The sequence below is a fragment of the Ictidomys tridecemlineatus genome, chromosome 6, assembly GCF_052094955.1.
Source record: "Ictidomys tridecemlineatus isolate mIctTri1 chromosome 6, mIctTri1.hap1, whole genome shotgun sequence".
Classification (NCBI taxonomy): domain Eukaryota; kingdom Metazoa; phylum Chordata; class Mammalia; order Rodentia; family Sciuridae; genus Ictidomys; species Ictidomys tridecemlineatus.
In genome coordinates this window covers 58579326-58602850 of record NC_135482.1, presented here as the reverse complement: position 1 = coordinate 58602850, position 23525 = coordinate 58579326, and the positions used below count along the sequence as shown (strand labels likewise).

General features: G+C 31.2%; 1 protein-coding gene across 1 annotated transcript; it reads right to left on the bottom strand.

The window, feature by feature from the left end:
* Window positions 1–17062: 17062 nt before the first annotated feature.
* LOC144378347 (olfactory receptor 6C76) lies at window positions 17063–18004 on the bottom strand. The gene has a single exon (XM_078052370.1). The coding sequence runs from the start codon at window positions 18002–18004 to the stop codon at window positions 17063–17065; it is 942 nt and encodes a 313-aa protein (XP_077908496.1).
* Between the last annotated feature and the right edge of the window lie 5521 nt (window positions 18005–23525).

Below are 23525 nucleotides of genomic sequence, written 5' to 3'. Positions count from 1 at the left end.
CACTGAACACTGATATTTACCTAATCCAAGATTGTATGAAGAGAAACATTCAAATTCTACAACAGAAAGGTGTGCATATAGAATCCCAGCAAATCAGCTTATATTTATCTTTTCCTTTTACATCATAATCAATATGTTTACTATTCTAGTACCTTCTTGAATTTTATGTGTAAGAACAGTAGAGATTTCCTTAAGGTTTCATGTTATTGTAAAACAATCCCATTTTTTTATTCATTTGTTAACCCTCTGAATTTGCAAATGTAGTTGATTTGTCATATTAATTTGTCATATCTGAATCATTACATGGACTGGATTTCCAGACTGGTTAGTGAAAGATGTCACTTTATGGATGGCTAACGTTTCTTTGTCCAAGGCAAACCTTGGATACAGGGCATATCCAGGTAACTAAGAGCATGGATTCTCTTCACTTGTTACTACCTGTTGATTGTTGTAAGGATAAGATATATTTGCTCCTAGAAAACAAATAAGTGACAGTGACCAAAACAGGAACTTTTATAGTGGAAACTCTAGCACTTATGGACATTTTGATGTACAACTATTTTACCTATAGGGTAAGAAAATGTTACATACAAGTACAAGATATATACAAAAAGAATGTATTCTTATGCATACATTTATGGTCAATTACTTGACTGTGGCCCATTTTCTCTCAAAGTCACAGAAGTCAATTTTTATTTAATATTGCTAAGTAGAGCCTTCTTGGCTGTATCTTTTTCATGATGGTTTAAATTCATTTGAAAAAAAACATTCATTTCTCCTCAGTTCATCTTCAATCCATTGAGGTTTTAACTGGCTGTGTGGGACTTTCACTTGCAATTCCCTATAGATTTCCAAGCACCTCCAAAGACTTCATTTCTTTTGATTACAATGGCAAATTTTAGTTTTTATCTTGCCTGAAATTGCCACAGCATTAAAAAGCAAAGTTTGGTCATTCTTTAGATTAATTCAATGGTGTCTTTTTGATTTCCTTTCTAGGTTTATATTATTATTTTTAGTGTCTCTCTTTTTAGCCTTCTTTTCTCTATTCATATATGAAATATTTGAGTTCTCTAATATTGTATTTTCAGACCTCTTACTTATTGTGTTCTGTTTGTTATTCTTTTTTATTTATATATTCATGAATGATTTAACTGATTCACTTTTATTTTCTATAAAAACATCATTAAACATATGGGTCATCCCTGGGCATCTGTAGGATACTCTACAGATACCAAATCTGAGGATGCTCTAAACATTACAAGTTGTGTGTCCACATCTCAATTACCATATGCTCTAAATGATTTATATTATCTTCTTCCAGTGTTAATTATTTTTTGATGTAGAAAGAATTATCTTTCTGTTTAACCTGCAAGGCTAATGGAAAGGACCTTCTTTGATTTTCTCATTTCAATACTTGTCATTTTCTTACCTGTATTCCTTATGGTTTGAGTTCCAATAACACTGATAACTTGAAATTTTTCATATTTTCTACCTGGTTTCTCCTCTACACAGGCTAACTTTGATTAATGCCTATTAGTCCTTCAGAGTTCCCTATAGGTATCATTTCTTTCAGGAAATCTTCATTTGGGGGGGGTGACAAATAACTTGTGCACGTTGATACAGCAGGAGAGGGAGCCATTTATTGTAGGACAACAGAGATATTTATACAGTATTCCACACAGCTTATCTTAATTAGCATAAACTCGATACATCAGTCAACCAATAAGGAATCTCCACACTTAATGGCTCGCTTTTGTTACATCTCAAACCACTCCCTCTGGCATTTTGCCAGGCACCATCCAGACTTGTTTATGAACTCTAACATTCCCCTGGCAAAATACCAGGTGTTATTTTGACTTGTTTACAGACTCTAACATTCATTCATGAACCCAAAGCATATGATATATTTGTGGTGTTTCCAAGTACCTGTTTTTAATCCATTCATGGATTATATCACACTATATTATGCTGTACAGGGTAATTACATTTCTCCTGTATGTTTCTATAAATTTCTCTAAAGTAGAAACAAAAAAATTTATGTGCTCTTAAAGTTCTTTATATTTGGCTTATATACTAAATTTAGGGACAACACAAAGCAGCATTGTCTATGTACTGGGGAGATTTATACTACTTTAATGCCTATTCTGGTCAGTTGTTCAAACTTCTTCTTTTATATGTGCTTCAAACTAATCTTTCATTTTGAATACTTTTTTTTAAAAAAAGGCCTGAATATGCCCAGTTGTAAACTTTAAAGATTCTCCTTTTCCAGGGTTTTCCCCATTCGGTGTACTACCCATTCCTTTACCCTTAATAACTAATTTTCTCTCTGCAGCTCCTGTTTTCTTTCTAGTTTCTGATTAACTCTTTCCTGGCTTATTCCTGTTAGGAACTTAGGATTCTCACCCTTTTTACAGTATTGGCTTCCCATATATCACTTTTTATTGAAATACTGCAATTATTTCACCTTCTGATTTTTTATGCTTATACCACCTATTAAATATTTTGATTTCTGATATTATTCTTTTTTGAGTCTTATACCTCCTATTGCATGTCTAAAAATTTAATCTTCTCAAAGAGATTTTGTTTGTTCTTACTAAAATCAATAATGATCCATGTAGATAATATGAACAGATACATTCAGGAAGCCCAAGAGTACCTGAATATTCTCAAGTTTAATACATTGTTTGGGTCAATATAAAATGTACACTAAAAACAGGGAATTTGTTCTTTTTCTGTTGTATATTTTGTGCCTACAAAGACATAACCTGATACATTACACATGTTTAATAATGTTTGAAGAAATAATTTAATGTACCTTTATGTAATTGTAATTTGTGTTCCCATTCTTCTAAAAGTAGAGAATATTTCAGATAATACTCATAGCTAAAAGGTTCTCACTGCAATGTCTAGAAGATTAGAATTGCTATGAAATCCTGAGATTGTAACCAAGATAGTTTTTTTTCTTTGTTTAATTTAATTTTCTATCTATATCCCAAAACCATTTCTGTCACATTGACACTCCAAAGATATTTGCTGCTATAACCAGAATGTAATAGTGATAAAGTGTTTTCATGTTCATGGTATTACTTCTATTTTTTTCTTTTATCCATATTAGGATGCTCATTTAGCCATCTAGTTTTCATAATCAAATTCAGTGATAGTGTTTCTAGAGAAAAATGCTTCCCATAGAGATAAATAAATAAACCTACCTTTTGTAAGGGAAAAATAATGTCATCACATTTCTGTGACCTAGAACAGTCACAGTCTGAAAAACTGTTATTCCACCTTGCTTTGCCTGGCCAGGTTTCCTTCTCCTTTCTCCATTCTTCTAGACCATTGATTCACCTAAAATATGATTGAATGATAAATTTCTTAGGATCCAACAGTTTTGAGGTAAGGTACAATAGCAGTGAATTTTCTTTTGCAGTGAACAGGAACCAGGTACAGGATGAAGAAAAGTACGATCTTTGTTACGCTGGAAATCTTAAGTGTGTACAGTCCTACATTAAAAAAAAAAATCTGACTACTCAGCTTTCTAACAGCTTATACTAAGTTGTAAACTACAATCAGATGTCACCTTATATCTCTTATGATATCCATTAACAACAGCTACTATATAATACTAAGTTGTAAACTACAATCAGATGTCACCTTATATCTCTTATGATATCCATTAACAACAGCTACTATATGTTTTTATGAGGATGTAGAGAAATTGGAATCTGTTTACCCTTTTGATAGGACTGTAACCTGGAATAGTTACTATAGAAAACATTATGAAGTTTCCTCAGAAAACTAGAAATAGAATGGCTGTATAATCTAGCAATCCACTTTTTGTCATATGAGAATAGAAATAAGTATCCCAGAGAAAAATCTACATTTTTGCGTTCATTGCAACAAATTTGAAAATAGCAAAGACATGGAAACAACCCAGATTTACAATCAATACATGAACAGATTAAAAGAAAATGTGACACATGCATACACACATACTATGGAATATTATTCAAGTTTAAAAAGAAAGAATCCCTGCAATATGCAACAAAGTGAATAACCTGGAAGACATTATCAAAGTGAAATGAGTTACAGAAGGGCAAGTGTTGCATGATTCCACTTTCATGAGTAATTAACATGGTCAGATTCAAGCAAACAGAGATCAGAAGGGTGGTTTCTAGGAGCAGAGGAAGGGGAAATGGAGAGTTGTTCTGTGGCTATGAAATTTCAGTATGGAAGATAAGTAAGTCTAGAGATCTGCTGTGCAACATGGTGCCATTATTAGCACTGCTATTTTGGGCATGAAAAAAATAGAGTATATGTTATGTTAAGTGATTTTACCAAAACAAAGAAATAAACAATAACAGTTATAAACAAACAAAACCAAAACCACTAAAAGGGAAATAAGGAAATTTGGGGAGCTGATGGACATGTTCCTTACCTCTATTGTGATGGCATGTTCATAGTATGCCTAAGTCCCATCTCATCAAATAGAGTATTTCATATATATGCAATTTATGTTACAAATTATACCTCAATAAAGCTGTTAAAAAATATATGCTGAACACCATTACACTATCTAAATGAATTTTCATTTCCATAATTATGAGCAGGCTGTCACATACTGCCAAATGTCATCTGGCTCCATACCCACTTATCTCTGTCCCTAGTGAGTGGGCTGTTGGTGAATCACCATCTAATGTCATTTGATCAACTGTATCATTTAGAAAAGACCTAGGATGTTTATTTGGAGTGTCTTAACATAAAAATTTGCCTCTTTAATTATTTTTCACATAATTTGTCCTTTGTACTTTTATAGCCTTTCATGTGATCCTTTACCCAAACTTCAAACTTCACCTGTTTTTCTCCTCAGGAACACAAAATCCATTTCATGTCTCTTTTAGTCTTTATATTTGACTGAGTAGGTGTAAATATATCATCTCTTTTTTTCCTCTAATTTTATTAGGTAATTTATTTATTATATATTTTGTAATATATAATATATAAAAATAATATACACTATGTTTTATTTATTTATTTATTTTTATTAGTTGCTCAAGACAATACAATGACCTTGACATAATTCTCCTAATTTTTTGACTTTTGTCCTCTCAGAAACCTTTCCACCAGTGCAGGCTAGGGGAAGTTGTGTTAAGGTAACGATTGCTCTATACCGTCCATTCTCCATACTCATCCTCCCAACCTTCCAATATCCTTCTGCCAGAGTACTCCACTCTGACATTCTCTTGGCCCTAGTCTTCCTAAGGAATTAAGTGCCCTGGATCCTTTCATCCTCCTCGCTCTTAAAAATTCTATTCAGGTATTGATTGAACCTGTGTGTTGGAAAATCTGAATCAATTTATGTAAAATAAATCTATTCCATTTAGCATCCACCATTTCCCAGACACTAAGTTAGGTTACATTTCATGAAACTTATTTAAATTGTACTAAAACTCTCACTGTCATTTTTTGTAATGTGTAATATTCATCTCCTTAATTAGAATTGTTAAAGATATTTTTCTCAAATATATACTATGGGGAATTAGATCAAATGGTAGTGGAGAAATTTGAAAGTAGAATAAAGATTAAGAGTTTCATATGCATATGTTTGAGAATCACCTAAGCAATTAAAGTTTAGTGTTCAACACTGACATTGTCATCTACCCACTCCATCAGTGCTGTTCCTTATGCCATAAACCATCACTTAATTTATATGTTTGCATTATAATGTAGACATAAATAAAGAATGAGTTAAATATTAATAGTGTTCCTTTCCTGGACAACAGGTCTTATTTTGTTAATATAGCCTCTGAACATTACATGTAGTCTTCAAATAGAGGAATAGACTGTGCTTCTGTTCATGGAGTAACAATTGCCCCTAGTCAGCCAGCATTAATTATTTATAATGTTAGCAATGAACATATGCACTATCTGAAAACACAGTCTCTTGAGATTTTGCTATTTCCCTATCATTGAATGAAAGGATATTTCTGCAGGAGATAACAGTTTGCGTTAAGAATGACTTTACTTTATTTTATTTTTTAACTTAATTTGCTTTTTAAAAATTCCTGCAAACAGGGCTGGGGCTGTAGCTCAGTGGCAGAGCACTTGGCTAGCATGTGTGAGGCACTGGGTTTGATCCTAAGCACCACATAAAAAATAAATTAAATAAGACCATGCTGTCCATCTACAAATATTAAAAAAATTAAAAGAAAATTCCTTCACATACCATGAGTCCTGTGGGTCTGGAGAAATATGAATTCTTCCTTCCAATGCCAGGTGACTTAGAAAATACAATGTGAAATATATGGCAAGGTTCATCTTGCTTTCAGGACATCATCACAGGAAAATGGACAGGCATAACACTAAGGGAAATGGCACAGACCTGGTATGACTTGGATGAAGATGCTTACAAAGTATATTGTTCAATATTGTACAATGACAGTGTGTCACATGCATTTACTTCTGAGTGACAATCAAGGTTTTCAAAGAAATCCATAAAACCAAATCTACTCCCCTTGATGATATACCACCCCCACCTCAAGATTGGTTTCTGAAAGCCTCTCAGGTTAACCAAGAGCTTATTCAAGGAAAGGAAAACTGTTCTTTGTTTTCAAATTCACTGGGGTTTCCCATGTTCAGCTCAATCTTTCAAAACACAAATCCTATTTTGCCTATGTTAGATAAAAATCAATGTATTAATGGCTTCTCTTTTATACAAGTAAATCATAAGATAATACTTTACAATAACTTGCTCTTTGATTTTAGTTTATCTAGCAACTAATTGTCTCTCAACTACTTCAGGGCCACAAAAACTGCAATGAGGAGAATAAACTATGAAGTAGATAAAAGTTGACAAGCTTTCTGTCATCTCATTCTTCATACTCCCCCTCTGAACACATACCAGCAAGAACTGTCTTGGTGAAAATCTTAGCTTTAATGATTTTGTGCAGTGAATGATGTACAACTAAAACTTCTCACAATAAAGAGTAATTTGTCTCATTTAGCTATTAAGGGAATAATTTTATTAAACTAATAGGAGATATTTCATAGTAAAGGAATATTTACAACTTAGGAAATTTTGAAATTTTCAGCAATGTAATATCCTTTGTGGTAATTTTCCCAAGAACATGGAAAGCATATTTCATGTGTCTTTTAGATGGTTAACTACATATTACTGGATAGGTGGGTATAGAAAGATGTTTAAATATCCTGACAAAGTCATTAGTCTTCTCAAAAATGAGTTGAATAATTTAAAAACATGTTTTTTACAATTGTCCATATTAAATGGTTGAAGCAAAGCTTAAAGAAATTTCAGGAAAATACACCAACCAATATTTCTCTCTTATCCCTCAAAACAGGAAGCAGTTCTCACATCTACCTTACATTACTTACTCTTGATAATTTTTCATCATTTTAACTGGCAGCTCCTTAGTGGGCTTAATTGTGTTGTGTTAAAAAAGATGTGACTTCTCCTGGACTAGCAACATCATCTAAATTTGATTTCTAGATATATTTTAGAAAGTATTTAGTTTTCCTAGTTTCCCTTTTATACATAGTATGTTCAGATCTTTAGAACCTCTTTCTTACTTTGAATTTGGAAATATTTTCTTTGCTCTCAATCATGCTGGTGGAAAATCTGAGACGGAGAAGAAAAAAAGAATTTTCTTTGTGTTGAGAAGAATGATGCTCTGATGTTTCTGAGCAGTCAGTAAATATTTCTACTCACAAAATAATGATATTTATGTTTTCTACTCTCTCTCCTGGAGGCACACAGGGATTAATTGAATTTATAGCTAAGTATCCTTAGTGCCCAGTTTCAAACATTGCTTACTCTGCCCTCTGTGTCATTAGCCTTGGCAAAGCAACTAAAATAGGCAGCAGCAGAGACACTTTCCTTTGAGACAGTAAGATAGCAAAGGAGAATCAGTTAGAGGACAGGTGCTCATCTTAATGGGAAAAATAAAAATAAAAAAAGTACAAATCACATTCAAATCCCCATTATACTTTCTAAGGATATGATTATGTCTGTTTATAAAATATTTTATTGATGCCTCTGTAATACAATGTTTGGCAAGGTATCTTCTACATGTAATTAATTGACAAAAATTATTATGTATACAGAGTTTTTATAAAATCAGTAATTTTGTTAATCAGAATTTACAGTTGAAAACAGGAGAACATGGATAAGTTGGACATTATTTGTTCTATATGCAAACAATACATCTCTATTACTTTGGTTTAGAGGCTTCCAGCTTCTTTCTCCTAGTTATTCATAAAATATAAAATAAGTTATTATAAATTACAGTTGCCCCTGTTATTAAGAATATTATCTCACTATATTTGGGTACCACTTTTCTTACCCCCATTATCCACCCCATTCCCAGTTTTAATAATCACTATCATATTTTAAAAGCAGATCAACTTAATATTTCTACTTATATTTAAAAGCATATCAAGTTAAAATTTCTACTTAATATTTCTACATCTACTTATGAAAAAGAATGGGTAATATTTGTCTGTCTGCATGTGACTTTTTGTACTTTGCATATTGTTCTCTAGTTATATCCATTTTGTGACACATAATATCATTATTTTTATAGCTGAATAATCTCTTTTGATTTCTAATTCAGATATTAGGCTATTAATGCACAGAAACACAAATTGTTTTTTGTGTGTTGATTTTGTATCATGCAACTTTGCTGAATTAATTTTAGTTCCAATAGTTTTTTAGTGGAGTTTTGAGAATTTTCCCTACCTAACACCATATTATCTTACAAACAATGACAATATGATTTCCTCTTTACTAAATGAGATGTCATTTATTTCTATCATTTGCCTGATTGTTCTTGCTAAAATAAAAGTAGTGGAAATAGCATTATTATTCCAGATCGTCAAGCTTTTCTCTATTCTCTGTGATTGCAAATGTTGACATTTATAGCCTTTATTATGCTGAGATACTTCATGTGTGGCATTTTTATCATGAAGTGATGGTGAGTTTGTATCAAATGTATGTTCTACATCTATTCATGTGATCATAGGTTTTTATCCTTTATTTTGTTGATACTGTATATCTTGTTTATTGATTTGCACATTTTGAACCATCCTTGCATCCCTGGCAGGATTCCACCTGATCATGGTGAATAATCTTTTTAATGTGTCACCTGATTCAGTTTGCTGATTTTTTGATGAAAAATTTGCATCTATATTCATGAAGGATATTGGCCTGTAACTTTCCTTATTTTTATATCCTTGTCTACTTCTGGTATCAGGGAAATTTATGGTAAAATTATAGAAGAAATTTGGAAGAAGTTCTTCCTCTTTAATTTATGGAGCAATTAAAAATGAAATTAATATTTGTTGCATATTTGGTAAAACTTCATAGTAAAGCCATCTATCTAGTCCTGTTTTTTGATTTGAAGAGAGATTTTATTTACTGATTCAACCTCATTATTCACTGTTGGTCTGTTCAGTTTTTCTATTTCTTCATGATTAAATCCGACCAGATGTATGTTTCCAGTTATTTGTTTTCCTTTCTTCTAGCTTATCAGTTTTTTTGGTATAGTTGTTCATAATAATATCTAAGGTTTCTCTGTATTTCTTCAGTGCCAATTTTAATAATTTCATTTTCATCTCTAATTTAATTTGTTTGAATATTCTCTGTCTTTTCAATAGTCTTGCTAGGGAATTGTCAATTTTGTTAATCTTTTTGAAGGAACAGCTCTTCATTTAACTTTTCTTTTGTGTTGTTTTTTAAATTTTCTATTTCATTTTGTCTTAGACCATTATTTATCTCTTTTTACTAACTTTGAATTTTTTTTTGTTCTTTTTTCCACTGCCTTGAGATGCAAAGATACATTCTTTATTTAAGGTCTTTACTTTTTTGATGCAGGTGTGACTGCTGTGAACATTCTTCCTAGTACTGCTTCTGTTGTATACCATTGGTTTTGGTATGCTGTGTTTCCAATTTCAATTGTTTCAAGAATTTTTTAAATTTCATTAACTATTGTTTATCCAAAACAGAGTTTGTTTATTTTCCCTGGATTTATATAATGTCCAAAGTTTTCTTTTTTATTGATTTCTATTTTTATTATATCATGCTCTGTTTGTAAAAATAAATGAACATGATCTCAGTTTTTAAAATATTTTTTGAGATTTGTTTTGTAGCCTATCATATGGTCTATTTTGAAAATTATTCCATGGATTTAGAAGAACATGTATTCTTCATTTGTTGGAAGAAAGGTCTGTAGATGTCTGTTAGGTACAACTAACTCTGCTGCTTCTTTGTTGATTTTCTGCCTGAACAATTCTGTGCATTACTGAAAGCGGGATGTACAAGTCCCATACTATAATTGGTTTGTAGTCGTTTTTTCCCTTTACATCTATTAATATTTACTTTATATATTTGTGTGCTCAAATATTGGGAGCACAAGTACCTATTATTTCCTTTTATAGAATTTTCTTTTATGGTGTTGGTGGTGCTCTGGATTAACCTCAGGGCCTCATACATTCTCGCAAGCAATTTAACTCTGAACTACACCTTTGGCCCGATAGTTTTTTATTTAAGGTATGGTTTTGTGATGTAACTGTGGATACTCCTGCTTTATTTTAGATTCTATTTTCATGGAACATCTTATTACATACCGTCACTTGTAGTCTGTGTGAGTCTTAGAGGAGAATTGAGCTTCTTGTAAGCAATTTATAGTTTGTTCTTTTTGTTATTGTTGTTGTTCATTTAACTACTTTGCATCTTTTAATTAGATTTAACATGCTTACATTTCAATAAATTATCAATAGCAAAGTCTTACTACAGCCTTTGTAACTTCTTTTCCTGTTTTAGTATACGTCCTGTCTATCCTTTCCTCTTTCTTACTGACTTCTTTTGTGACTAAGTCATTTAGTTCATTTGTGAGAGTGTTTTTATTTCTTGCTTATTATTTTTGGCTTACATATTTTTTTGTGTTTACTGTGAATGTTACAAAGACAACTTTTACTATAACAAGTTATTTTAAAAAAGATATCAACACAGCATGACTATAAAGCTAAGAAAAAGGATTAATGAAAAAGAAACTATACCAACAAAAACACTACATTTGCACTCTACTTCTCTCCATATTCTGAATTTTTAATATCCCACCCACATATTTCATGGAAACATATAATATACTTATTAGGCTTGTTTTTTTCATCATCTTCATAGACTCTACAGTACAACATTAGGGCATTGTGAATTTGTCTGTATGGGAACTCTTATTATTGAGTTTTAAATCTTCCCGTCTTTCCTTCCTACTCTCCAACATCACTTTCTTTCATTTTAAAGAACTCCTCTTGGCATTCAGTTCTGGTGGTGACTAATTCTCCCAGCATTTAACTAAGCACACATTTTCCTCTTTTTCATTTCAAAGAATAGCTTTGATTGGTACACTATTTTTTGTTGATAATTTATTTTTCCTTCACTGATTTAAAAATCTCATGCCACTCTCTCCAACCTGTAATATTTCTGTTAAAAAATCTGTTTTCAGGTGAATTGAGACATCCTTATGTGTTGTTTATTTTCTCCTGCCTCCTTAAGAATCTTCGTTTTATCTTTGGCATTTGATAACTTCATTTAAGTATGTCTTGGAATAGATTTGGTCAAGCTAATTCTGTCTGGTGATCATTGAGTTTCCTATATATGGATATTTGCATTCCCGTATCAGTTAGTGAATTTTCTGTTCTCATGTCTTCTAATAAGCTATCAACTGATCCTATTAAATTGGTCCATAGAGGCTGTGGCTGTGGCTGTGGCTCAGTGGTAGTGCCCTCATCTGGCACATGTGAGGCACTGAATTCTATTCTCAGCACCACATAAAAATATGTAAAATAAAGTTATTGTGTCCACCTAAACTATATAATATATATATATATATATATATATATATATATATATATATATATACACACACACACACAATACCTTTTTGTCCATCTAAACTATATATAGTGTAGGTGGACACAATACCTGTATGTGTGGATATATATATATATAGTGAGTACATCTATATTGGTTACTATCTGGTTGGCTTCCTGTACATTATTTTGACATTTTGACAGTTAGTATTTTCTGGAAATTTCTTGAAGCTTAATGCTGTTCAACATTATTTAAGCGCTGAGTGTTTATTCCAATCTTCACAATCTGTCTTTGTTTAGGCCTTTTGTTCTAGGAATTTTAAGTGGGCTGCTTATTTTCTGAGTCTTTAGTCATTTCAGCCATTTCAACATTAGATAGTGTCCTATGTCCAGGTTTACTGCACTCTTGTTATTGACAAGTTCATTGTTTCATCACTAGAGCGTGATTCAAGTGTAGGTTTTCCCCAATTCTGCAGCTTGTGTTGATCAGCATAAATTCAGTGTTGGTCAAAATAAAGTGGCTTGGTTTTAGAGGTTTCAGTCTATGGTGGCTTGATCCCACAGTTTGCTGGGATCAGTGCTATACTGTAATGGACCTATTACAATTATAATTGTTAATATTACTGAGAACATACTTGTGTACCTCCAGTAGTTTAGATGTTAACCTACATAAAATCAAAACAAAATAATCTTTGCATTGAATACAATTATTTTTCCTTCTTTACAAAAAACAAATGAGCAAATCTGAATTCTAGAGAAGGTAATGGTTTTTTCAAAGTGTGAAGTTTTAAATGACAAAGCCAGCATACAAAGCCAGGCAACCTAATTTCAGCACTGATACACTTAAGCAGCACACTGTTGCTATGAAACATATAACTGATCCTCTTGCAACAAAGAGATAATTCAGAGACTTGCACCTATTCAAAGGAATGTTAATCAATACTAACCAATTCACCCTTTAATTGAAATCAATGGTGATGAATCTTTTGGCTTTTTATAAGAAACAAAAAATAAGGAATTGTATTTTTTATAATAAAAAGGTATTGAATTTTGATAATTTTCCTGTATATATTGAGATGATCATGTGATTTTTATCCTTCATTTTGTTAATGTCATCTATCTAATAAATTGATTTTCCCATGTTGAGCATTTTGGGGATAAATTACTATATTATGATTAAAAATTCTCAATGCACTAGGTTTAGAAGGAAATAATACCAAAGTAATAAGACAGCATATAACAAGCCCATCACTAACATCCTATTCAGTGATGGAAAAATTGATCACTAAAGATAAAATTCAAGACATATATTGCCATATTCACCACTTTTTTATTTAATGAGGAACTGAAAGTGATAGCTATTTAATTTGATAAAAATAAGAAATGAAAAGCATTCAATTGGAAAAAAAGTCATACTATCTTTCTGTATAGATGACATGATTTTCTATGAGGAAAACATTGAAGAATACACAAACACACACACACACACACACACACACACACACACAGTAAAAACCAATAAACAAAGTAAAGTTGCAAGATACCAAACCTACATACAAAAATTAGCTGCATGTCCACACTAACAACACATATTTGAAAAATTAGTAAGGAAACAATTTAATTTACAAAAACAGGGCATAAATCACTTAAAATAAACTTAAATAATTAGTGAAAAGACTTCCATGATGAAAAGTGTAAAACACTGAGGAATGATATAAAAGGATTCCTTGTTTTCGGATTGGAAGTTTTAAGTTTTTTAAATCGTTTCTTACACAAAGTTATCTACACATTCAATGCAATCTTATCAAGATTTTAACAGCAGTTTTTTACTGAAAGAAAAAAAAATGTCTAAAATTCTAATGGAATCCCCTAAGAATTAGAATAGCAAATCAGTCCTGAGAAACAAGAATAGAGCTGGATGCAAACACTTGCTGGTTTCTAAATATATGACAAAGCTACAATTAAGCAGTATGGCATTTATATAAAGACAGGCATGTAAACTAATTGAACAGAATACAGAGCTCAGTAAAATCTAATTGCATGTACAGAAAACTGATCTTTTATGTGGTGCCAAGAATTCACAATAGGAAAGGACATTTCCTACAGTAAATAGAATTTCAAAAATGATATATTCATATGCAAAAGAATGAAACTAGAGCCTTATCTTACATTATACACAAATATGAACTGGAAAAAGACTAAAGACCAAACATAAGATCTGAGACAACACACACACACACACACACACACACACACAAACACACATCTGAGATAGTAAAACTCCTAGGAAGAAATATATGTGGAAAGTTTCATGATATTGATCTTGGCAATGACACCAAAAGCTCAGGTGAAAAACCCAAAAATAGACAAGTGGCAGCATATCAAATTGAGAAGCTTCTACAATGAAAAAAAAATAACAACAGAATGAAAAGTCATTCCATGGAATGGAAAAAAAATTATAAAATATAAACATTGTAAGGGATTAATATCCAAAATTAAAGGAACTCCATAGAATTCACAGAAAAAAAGAACTAATGTAATTGAAAAAAATGGGGAAAAGACCTGAATAGTTATTTTCCCAAAGATGAGTTACAAATGTATAAGGTTATCAACATCACTAATTATCAGAGAAGTGCAAGTTAAAACCACAGTGAAGCATCACACCTGTTATGATGGCTATTATATAAATAAAAGTAAAAACAACAATTCTCCAAACTAAATATAACAAATGTTGGCCAGAAGAGAAAAAATTGAGACTCATGTCCACCGTTAATGGGAATGTAAAATGGCACCTCCAATACACAGAACAGTACAATTGTTCCTCAAAACAATCACAAATAGAACTACCACATGATATGGAAATCCAAAAATTCATTTTATATGTATCCAAAAGAATTAAAACCAGAATCTTCCAGAGATTTCAAATACTTATGTATATACTGCATCGTTATTCCCAATATCGAGGATATGAAAGCAATCCTTTAAATATCCATTTACAGATTAGTGGACAAAGAAAATGTGTTTTATATATATATATATATATATATATATATATATATATATAATTATATTATTCAGCCCTAATTAATAATGAGATTTTGCCATATGCAACATACATGAACATGGAAGACATACTAAGATAAAAGTCAGTCAGTCAATGACAAATAATGCCTTGGCTCCACATACTGAACATAGTCAAACTCAGAAGCAGAAAGTAATGAATTTTTCAGGTCTGCTGTATTGAGGAAATCAGCAAGTGCTATTCAATGAGTATAAAGCTTCAATTATGGAAGATGTATATATTCTAGAGATCTAATACATATCATTGTGTCTATATTAACAATAATGTATTTTGCACTTAAAATTTTGGGAAGAGAGTAAACGTTGATGTTGTGTTCTTACTAAATTAAAAACAAAAAGAGTGCGCGGAGAAGGGAAGAAATTTTGGGAGATGATGGATATGTTTAATACCTTGAAATCTTAAATGTGATGATTTTATGGATGTAAATATAATGTCAAAACAAATCAGATTTTGTGCCTTACATGGTGCACTTTCTTTATATCAATCCTAGATCAATAACTGCTAAAATATATTTAAAAATTAAAAAGTAACTAGTTATTTTTTTAAAGTGATGAATTGGGAACTCTGGGAACTATACTACTTATTATGTGACAGATGATTATATGATTATTAGGAAAAGGAAACAAAATATGAACCATGAAGTTATGATGTATTAAAAGCAGGAACAAAGTAAGTTCATAATAATAATAATTCATGGCATACATGAAGTACTTTTTTTCTAGCCCCTAAGCTAAGCGGAATTTTCCTAGATTTTATAAATTTTCCTTATACTTTTAATGTCTTAAATCTTTTTTTCTTAATCAATTTTTATCTTTAATATTTATTTGGCAAATAATATTACCTCACATAAATCAATGTGCAAACTTTACCAAAATTAGAGTGGAACTAATAAAAGAGAAAAATAATATTAGCTAGTATACAACATGGATATAGATTTCTAAATCATGGCCTAAGTAAGGTAAAATTCCTCAGAAAGTGTCATTCCTAAGCTCACATTTGCTTTTTTTTAGAAATGTTTTATAAAAATTTGAGTTTTGATATTGCCTTTTTCTTAAGTAATAACTGTAATTAGAAAAGTTCTACTCCCATGAAATTGGTCTTTTTGTTTGTTTGTTTGCATCAGAGATTGAACTCACACATGCTTAACCACGTGTTAAGCACATATCCCCAGCCTTTTTTAATTTTATATTTTGAGATTAATTCTTGGCTCTGAACTTGTGATAGTACAGCCCCAGCCTCCTGAGCCACTGGAATTATAGGTGTGCATGACTATACCCAACATGAAATTGTTTTTAAAGTCATAGTTATATTAATTTTTCTTGTGAAAGCCAGCATAAAATAGTAAAATAATTCAGGTAATAATAAATATAATAAATTTATTTATAAGCAAAAAGCTAGCAATAATATTAAATCTATTTCTAATTTGCTATCATGGTCATGAATATTACTCAATTTTAAAATCATATATAATTTAAGTAAGTTGTGAATTAAATTTCAAATGTTCAGTACAAAAATTCATCCTCCTCTTCCACCTTGTTTAACCTATATTGTTTATATATTATTTCTTCCTGTAACCTATATGTCTGTTTACCCTATTTAAAAAACAACTACAACAGTAATCATTTAAAACACAGTATTTTAGATCTCTAGAACTACGAAAAGGCAAAAAGGGGTATACACATATACACAGACACACCTATATGTACACACATTTGTAAGAACATATATGTGTATGCATATATTTGTATAAACACATACATGAATTACTAACTCAAGAAACACAATGTCTTATTCTGTTCAAATATATGTGCAGTGATTATCATTAGCATGTATATACTTGAAGTACATAAATTCATATATAAAAAGACTTTAGACCTATTTTTGTAGTGTATCATACAAAAATGCATCAAATCATTCCACAATAATTTTTGTGTGTGAGTTCATAAAGGACTTGATATATAAGTACATTAAATTAATCCCAAAAAGCATTTAAAAATTGTTTTTCTTAGAAGAGATAAGAAAGCAGAGACTAACTAAACAGCAATGGTTTTGGCTTTATAGTTAAAATCATGCACCTGAATTAGTTGTAAATCAGGTTCAGATTGATGATTTTGAAGCAAATATCTTCCTCACAATGTCTTTAACTGCTTGTTTCACCTGCTGGTTCCTTAGAGTGTAAATAAATGGATTCAGCATAGGAGCGACAGAGGTGTTGAGCATAGCCACCCCTTTTGTTAAAGCAACTCCTTCCTTTGCTGATGTTTTCACATACATGAAGATGCAGCTTCCATATGAGATGGAGACAACAATCATGTGTGAGGAACAGGTTGAGAAGGCCTTTGTTCTTTGTTGAGATGAGGGAATTCTTAGAATTGTTCTGAGGATGTAAGTGTAGGAGAGAATTATTAGTGTCAATGTGGTTAGGAGAGTGAACAAAGCTAAAATAAAACTCAAGAGCTCTAGAGTACTGGTGTCTGAGCAAGAGATTTGCAGCAAAGGAGCAGAGTCACAGGTGAAGTGGTCAATGACATTGGAATCACAGAAATCTAACTGCAAGCCCATGGTCAGTGGTGGAAAAATGACCAAGAAACCAGCCAGCCAAGAGATGATGATGAGCTGGTAACAGATCTTGTTACTCATGATGGTAGTGTAATGCAGAGGCTTGCAGATAGCCACATAGCGATCATAGGACATAGAGGCCAGGAGGAAAAATTCTGTTGAGCCCAGGAAGATAAAGAAAAATAGTTGAGCTGCACAAGCATTGTAGGAAATCGACTTGTCCCCAGTTAGGATGCTGATCAAAAACCTAGGGTTACAGACAGAAGTAAATGAAATTTCTAGGAAGGAGAAATTCCTGAGGAAGAAATACATGGGAGTCTTCAGGTGGGAATCCAGGAGGGTAAGGGTGATGATAGTTAGATTTCCAGTAACACTCAGCACATAGGTGAGAAATAAAAAGAAGAAAATCACAACCTGAAGCTCTGGATCATCTGTTAGACCCAGGAGGATGAAGTCTGTTACTGATGTTCTATTTTTCATTTCCAATGAGTGGTTTAAGGTAGATTTTACTGATAAAATGGATCTGGAAAACAATAAACTATGAATCAGAAGAGAAGCACAAATGTTTGCATATGTGTTTTGAAGTAATTTTTTTTTTTTGCATTTTGATATGAAGCACTGGGGACTTTGGTTGTGTGTATATATTTCTCACTTTTATTATTCAATCATACCTATATATATTTATTTTTAATATGACTGCTATATTTTACTCTGTCTCTACATTTACATTTATTATTGAGAAATAAATTTATTGGACACAAATTGTCAAATATTTCATTATTAACTAAAATATAAGGGGTACTGTGTCTTTATTACATTATCTTTTCTAGGATTAAAAATTCTTATTTGATCATGCAACATGTGATCAACATAACTTTCTAAGGAAAGTTCTAAATATTTTTTTTGAGAAGTAGCCACTACTAACTTCACTAGTATTATTTTCTTGACATTCACACACACACACACACACAAAAAAAAAAAAAAACTGGATAATTGATTCTAATTAATATTTTGAACTTTTAAACATGGTCTGCGTAAATAGTAACCCATTTTCTCCAGTACAAATACAATCTATTTCTAGATATTATTGGAAATTTTAGAACCTCTAACTTCATTCTTGATTTAAAAAATAATATATACCATTAATTAATGGTATATTTCATAATTGCTAAAATATTTTTAAAAATCTAATTAAGCATCAAAGAGTCTGGTCAGAAAATTTTAATGTTCTATATGAATAATTCACAAAAAGCACTTGAACTTGAAATATATAAATGCTTTCCATAAATTAATTAGAACTATCTTGAACATTAAGACCACTAACATGTGATAGGTCTCCTAAAATAAAAATGTACAAATATTAAGGAAGGTGTGGTGTGTTCTACATATTTCAGTCAGTTGCTGAAATTATTACAATATATTTTTAAATATCAATTTATTAAGTTAACTACTAAATGTATGTGTATGTATTATATACATATATATATATATAAATCAGATATATATATAAATCAGATATATATAAATAAGCACACCAGATCAAACATTATGAAATAAATAAGATAGAATAAATAGAAGTTGAAACATAGATAAAATAACTTAAAATTACTTGCCTCATATCAAATATTGATTGCAAAACTTAAGTGTTGAATACAAAATAATATTCTCAATTTGCTTAAATCAAAAGTCATGCAACTGTTCAAAATATATTTTGCTCTCTCCTTCCATAAAACTGCAAGTTCCCTCACAAATTCTTTGATGCTTCATTTTGAAACACCCAGTAAAATATTTTATTTTTAGCTTTTAATCATCATTTAATATCTGGAGGCCTGATATATTCCATTCCACCCAGTAAAATATTTTATTTTTATCTTTTAATCATCATTTAATACTTGGAGGCCTGACATATTCCATCCACTACCTTAGGATCATATCTTTATATGAAATTTCTGCCATTATAAATGATAAAAATTCTAGAGTTAGTTTTGATATTTCTCAGAGGGCCAAATACATTATTTTCCCCTAGGAAAAAAGTAAAAATAGCACCATCAGTGTACTTTGTTTTACATAATTTCAGAAAAAAATTGAGGCAAATAAATGCTTAATTACTTTTGCGGTAAATAATAGGGCCCTAATTGATCTGTGTACTTGATCCATTTTAGCAATTATATTTTAATTGTGGGATTATGGTACCTATGTCCCAGGAGAAGTCTGAGGAAATTATCCAGCAAAATGTTAACTGAGTATTTGGGGAAGGGTGAATCCCAGGAAAAATAAAAAAATATCTTCTGATGTTCACTTTCATACTTTGCAAGTATTATCCTTAAGGTTGAGGGAAATCAGTTTAAAATATAAAAATTAAAAATGTGAGAGGTCTATTAAGAAAAAAGTCCTGAAAAAAATAATCAAAAAAATAATCAAAAAACAAAAAGAACACTTTTGGAGCAGCAGAGGAATTCAAAGCAATCCTTGATGAGCCTATCACCGAATTTCTCACTAAAAACCACGAAGGCAGCAGGCCTTCTTTTCTCCATACCCTTACCAACACTTGTTATCTCTTTGTTCATGTCTTACTCATATAGTAATTTAAGCAAGGTATAATGTAATATCTTACTGTGGTTTTTAATTGCATTTCCATGATGTTTGGTGATGATGAGAAACTTTTGGGCATTTGTATGTATTACTTGAAAAAAAAATGTCTATTTAAGTCTTTGTCCTTAAAAAAACGGAGTTTTTTTTTCTTTTCTATTGTGTTGTAGGAGTCTTAATATTTTGGATATTAGCCCCTTTTCAGCTATATGGTTTGTAAATATTTTTTCTTCCATTATTCACATTGCTTTTTCATACTACTGATTATATATTTTGCTGTTTCTAAACTATAGCTTAATATAGTATCATTTGTTTTTGTTTTTATAGATATATTTTTGGTGTCATATCAAAAAAAATTAACAAGACCAAGGTCAAGGAGACTTTTCTTTGTTTTCTTCTGGGAGTTTTAGGGTTTCAGATCTTATGTTTACATCCTTAATCCATTTCAAAATTTTTATAAGGTGTATATATAAAGACACAATTTTATTCTTTTGCATATATATATTTAGTTTTCCCATTTACTAAGGAGACTTTGTCTCATTGTACATTATTTGTGACCTTAACTAAGATTAGTTGACCATATTTGAGGGTTTTTTTTCTCTATTTTGTTTGATTCTTCTATGTATTTTTTTTTTAATTCCAGAACTATACTCTTTTGAAAGCTATTGTTCCATACATAGTCCTAAATTAAGTGATACCTAATTTTCTTCCTTCTCTTTGATTGGCTTGGCTATTTGAGTATTGAGGGTCCCATTCCTATTTGAGAATTTTTAAATTTTCTGTATTAAAAATGTCATTAGTATTTGGATGAGAATAGCATTAAATCTATAGTTCACTTGGATAGTATAGATATTTTATCAGTATGAATTCTTCTAATGGAAAAGAACAACAAATTTTCCATGTGTTTGCAACTGCAATTGTTTTCATGAATATCCCATAGTTATTTTTCTAATGTTTTTTTTAGTTGTTAATAGACCTTTATTTAATTAATTTATATATGGTGCTGAGAATCAAACCTAGTGCCTCACACGTGCCAGGCAAGTGTGCTACCACTGAGCCACAACCCCAGCCCTCCCATAGTTTTATAAGATGTAAAAACTTATGTGGGAAATATTTATAGCAAGCATGAGGGGAAAAATGAGTATTTTTCTCCTCATTCTGAATATTTGCGAACTTTGCTTCACTTTTTTAATGTTTTAGCATTGCCTAACTGTATCTGGAGCCAAAAAAATCTCTGAACTAATTCATACATGGGATGGAGTGGCATTTTTTGAGGTCATTTATGTGAATATTAACTCCACTTTTGAGTAAAATTTCAATTACTCATTTAATATGTATTTTCTTTAAGGTTTTGATATAGTTAGTGTCATAACTGTGTTAATTTTTTTTAATTTTCCATTGATGATTCATGGCACATAGTATAAGTTTTGAGGTATTTTAAGTATATTTCTCATCTAGTCCATTTAAAAGATAACATCATACATTATATCTCAAAGTTTCTTTATAAATCGATATCTTTGTACTTCTTTTGTACTAGTGTCTTTTTAATACTATTGACTCATTATATTAAGATTTATATGTGTTTATATCTTATGGAGACTTTGATATATCATGAAGGGAATAATTTTTCCATCATTTTATAATTTACAAATATTCACAAGAATATAATTCTTTAAATGAAGTTTAGAATAAAATATTAATAAAACACTGTAAATATTTTGATTGCACAGGTCTTTGAACAATTTATATTTTCAATAGTTCACAGATAAAATATATATTCAGGTAATATGATGCTACATGAATGTTTGCTTATTGATAATTTTTCCCCCAAAAAAATTCAAAATTGTTTTAATTTCTTATTGGACCACTATAATTATATAATAAGGGCATTAATTGTGACATATTTATACATACACATAACATAATGTGATCAATTTTATTCTCCAGTACCTCTGTTCCTTTATCCTTCTCCCGATTTCCTCCCTTTATTTGTTTCCCTTTCATTTTCATAATATCCTCCATCCTTTTTCCATTTTTTTCTCCCGAGCTTCCACATATGAAAACAAACAAAAACAACACAACAAACAAAAACAACTTGATGAGTTTGTCTTATTTCACTTAACCTAATGTTCTCAAGTTCCATTCATTTTCCTACAAATGACATAATTTCATTTTTTGTGGTTGAATATCTTTATTTATTTTATCTTATGTGGTGCTGAGAACTGAATCCTATGCCTCATACATGCTAGGAAAGCGCTTTACCTCTGAGCCACAACCCCAGCCCCCCACATATTTTTTATTCATTCATTAACTGATGGATATATAGGCTCTCTACAGAACTTGGCTATTGTGAACTGGGCTGTTATAAGCCTTCATACATATATCTGTAATGGTCAATGTGAATTATCAACTTGATTGGCTTAAGAGCTGTCAAAGAGTAAGAGGCTTATAAGTGTGTCAATGAGGGTGTGTCTAGAAATGATTGGCATGTGGGCTAGCCAACCAAAATGGAGACCTTCCCTAAATGTGGGCAACATGATACAATAGGGTGAAGGCTTGGATGGAATAAAAGTTGGAAGAATAAGGAAGCAGAGCAGATGCAAGCTCAATTCTTCTTGAACAGGTTCTTGATTGCTACTGCAATCATCTGAGGATATCAGACTCTTGCTTCTTCACTTTTCCAAAGCAGACTCTGCCAGTGATTTTCCAGGGAGTTTCTAGAAGCCTTTGGTCACAGACTGGGGTAGAATTGTTGATCTCTTTTGTTCTGAGGCTTCAGCCTGGTGGACTGTACAGCTACTATTTCTTCCAGCTCTCCAGCATGCAGACAGTCATTGTGGACTATCCAGCTTCTAGTCATTTAAGCCAACCTAGTAAATCCCCTTAGTTATGCTTCCTATTGATTCTGTTCCTTCAAAGAACCCTGACTAATACATTTCTCCACAGCAAGTGTACTAATTTACAATTCTACCAGCAGTGGAATAATAAGTGCCAGCATTTATTATTATTATTTGTATTTGTGATAATTGCCATTCCAACTGGCATGAGTTCATATCTCAGTGTAGCTTTGATTTGCTCCCTGATTGCTAAGGCTGTTGAACATTTTTTTCATATATTTCTTACCATTTGTTTCTTCTTGTGGGAAATTTCTTATTTAGTTCATTTGGCCATGTGTTGATTGGGTTATTTTTATTTTAGTTTTTAATGTTAAGTTTTTTGAGTTTTTTAAAATATATATTCTAGATATAATCCCCTGTCAGAAGAGTAGATAGCAAATATTTTGTGTAGGTCTCCATTTTCTTATTTACTTTGCTGTGCCGAAGCTTTTAAACTTGATGCCATCCCATTAGTTAATTATTGGTATTATTTCCTGAGCTTTAGATCCTAATGAGAAAGTTATTGCCCACACTTA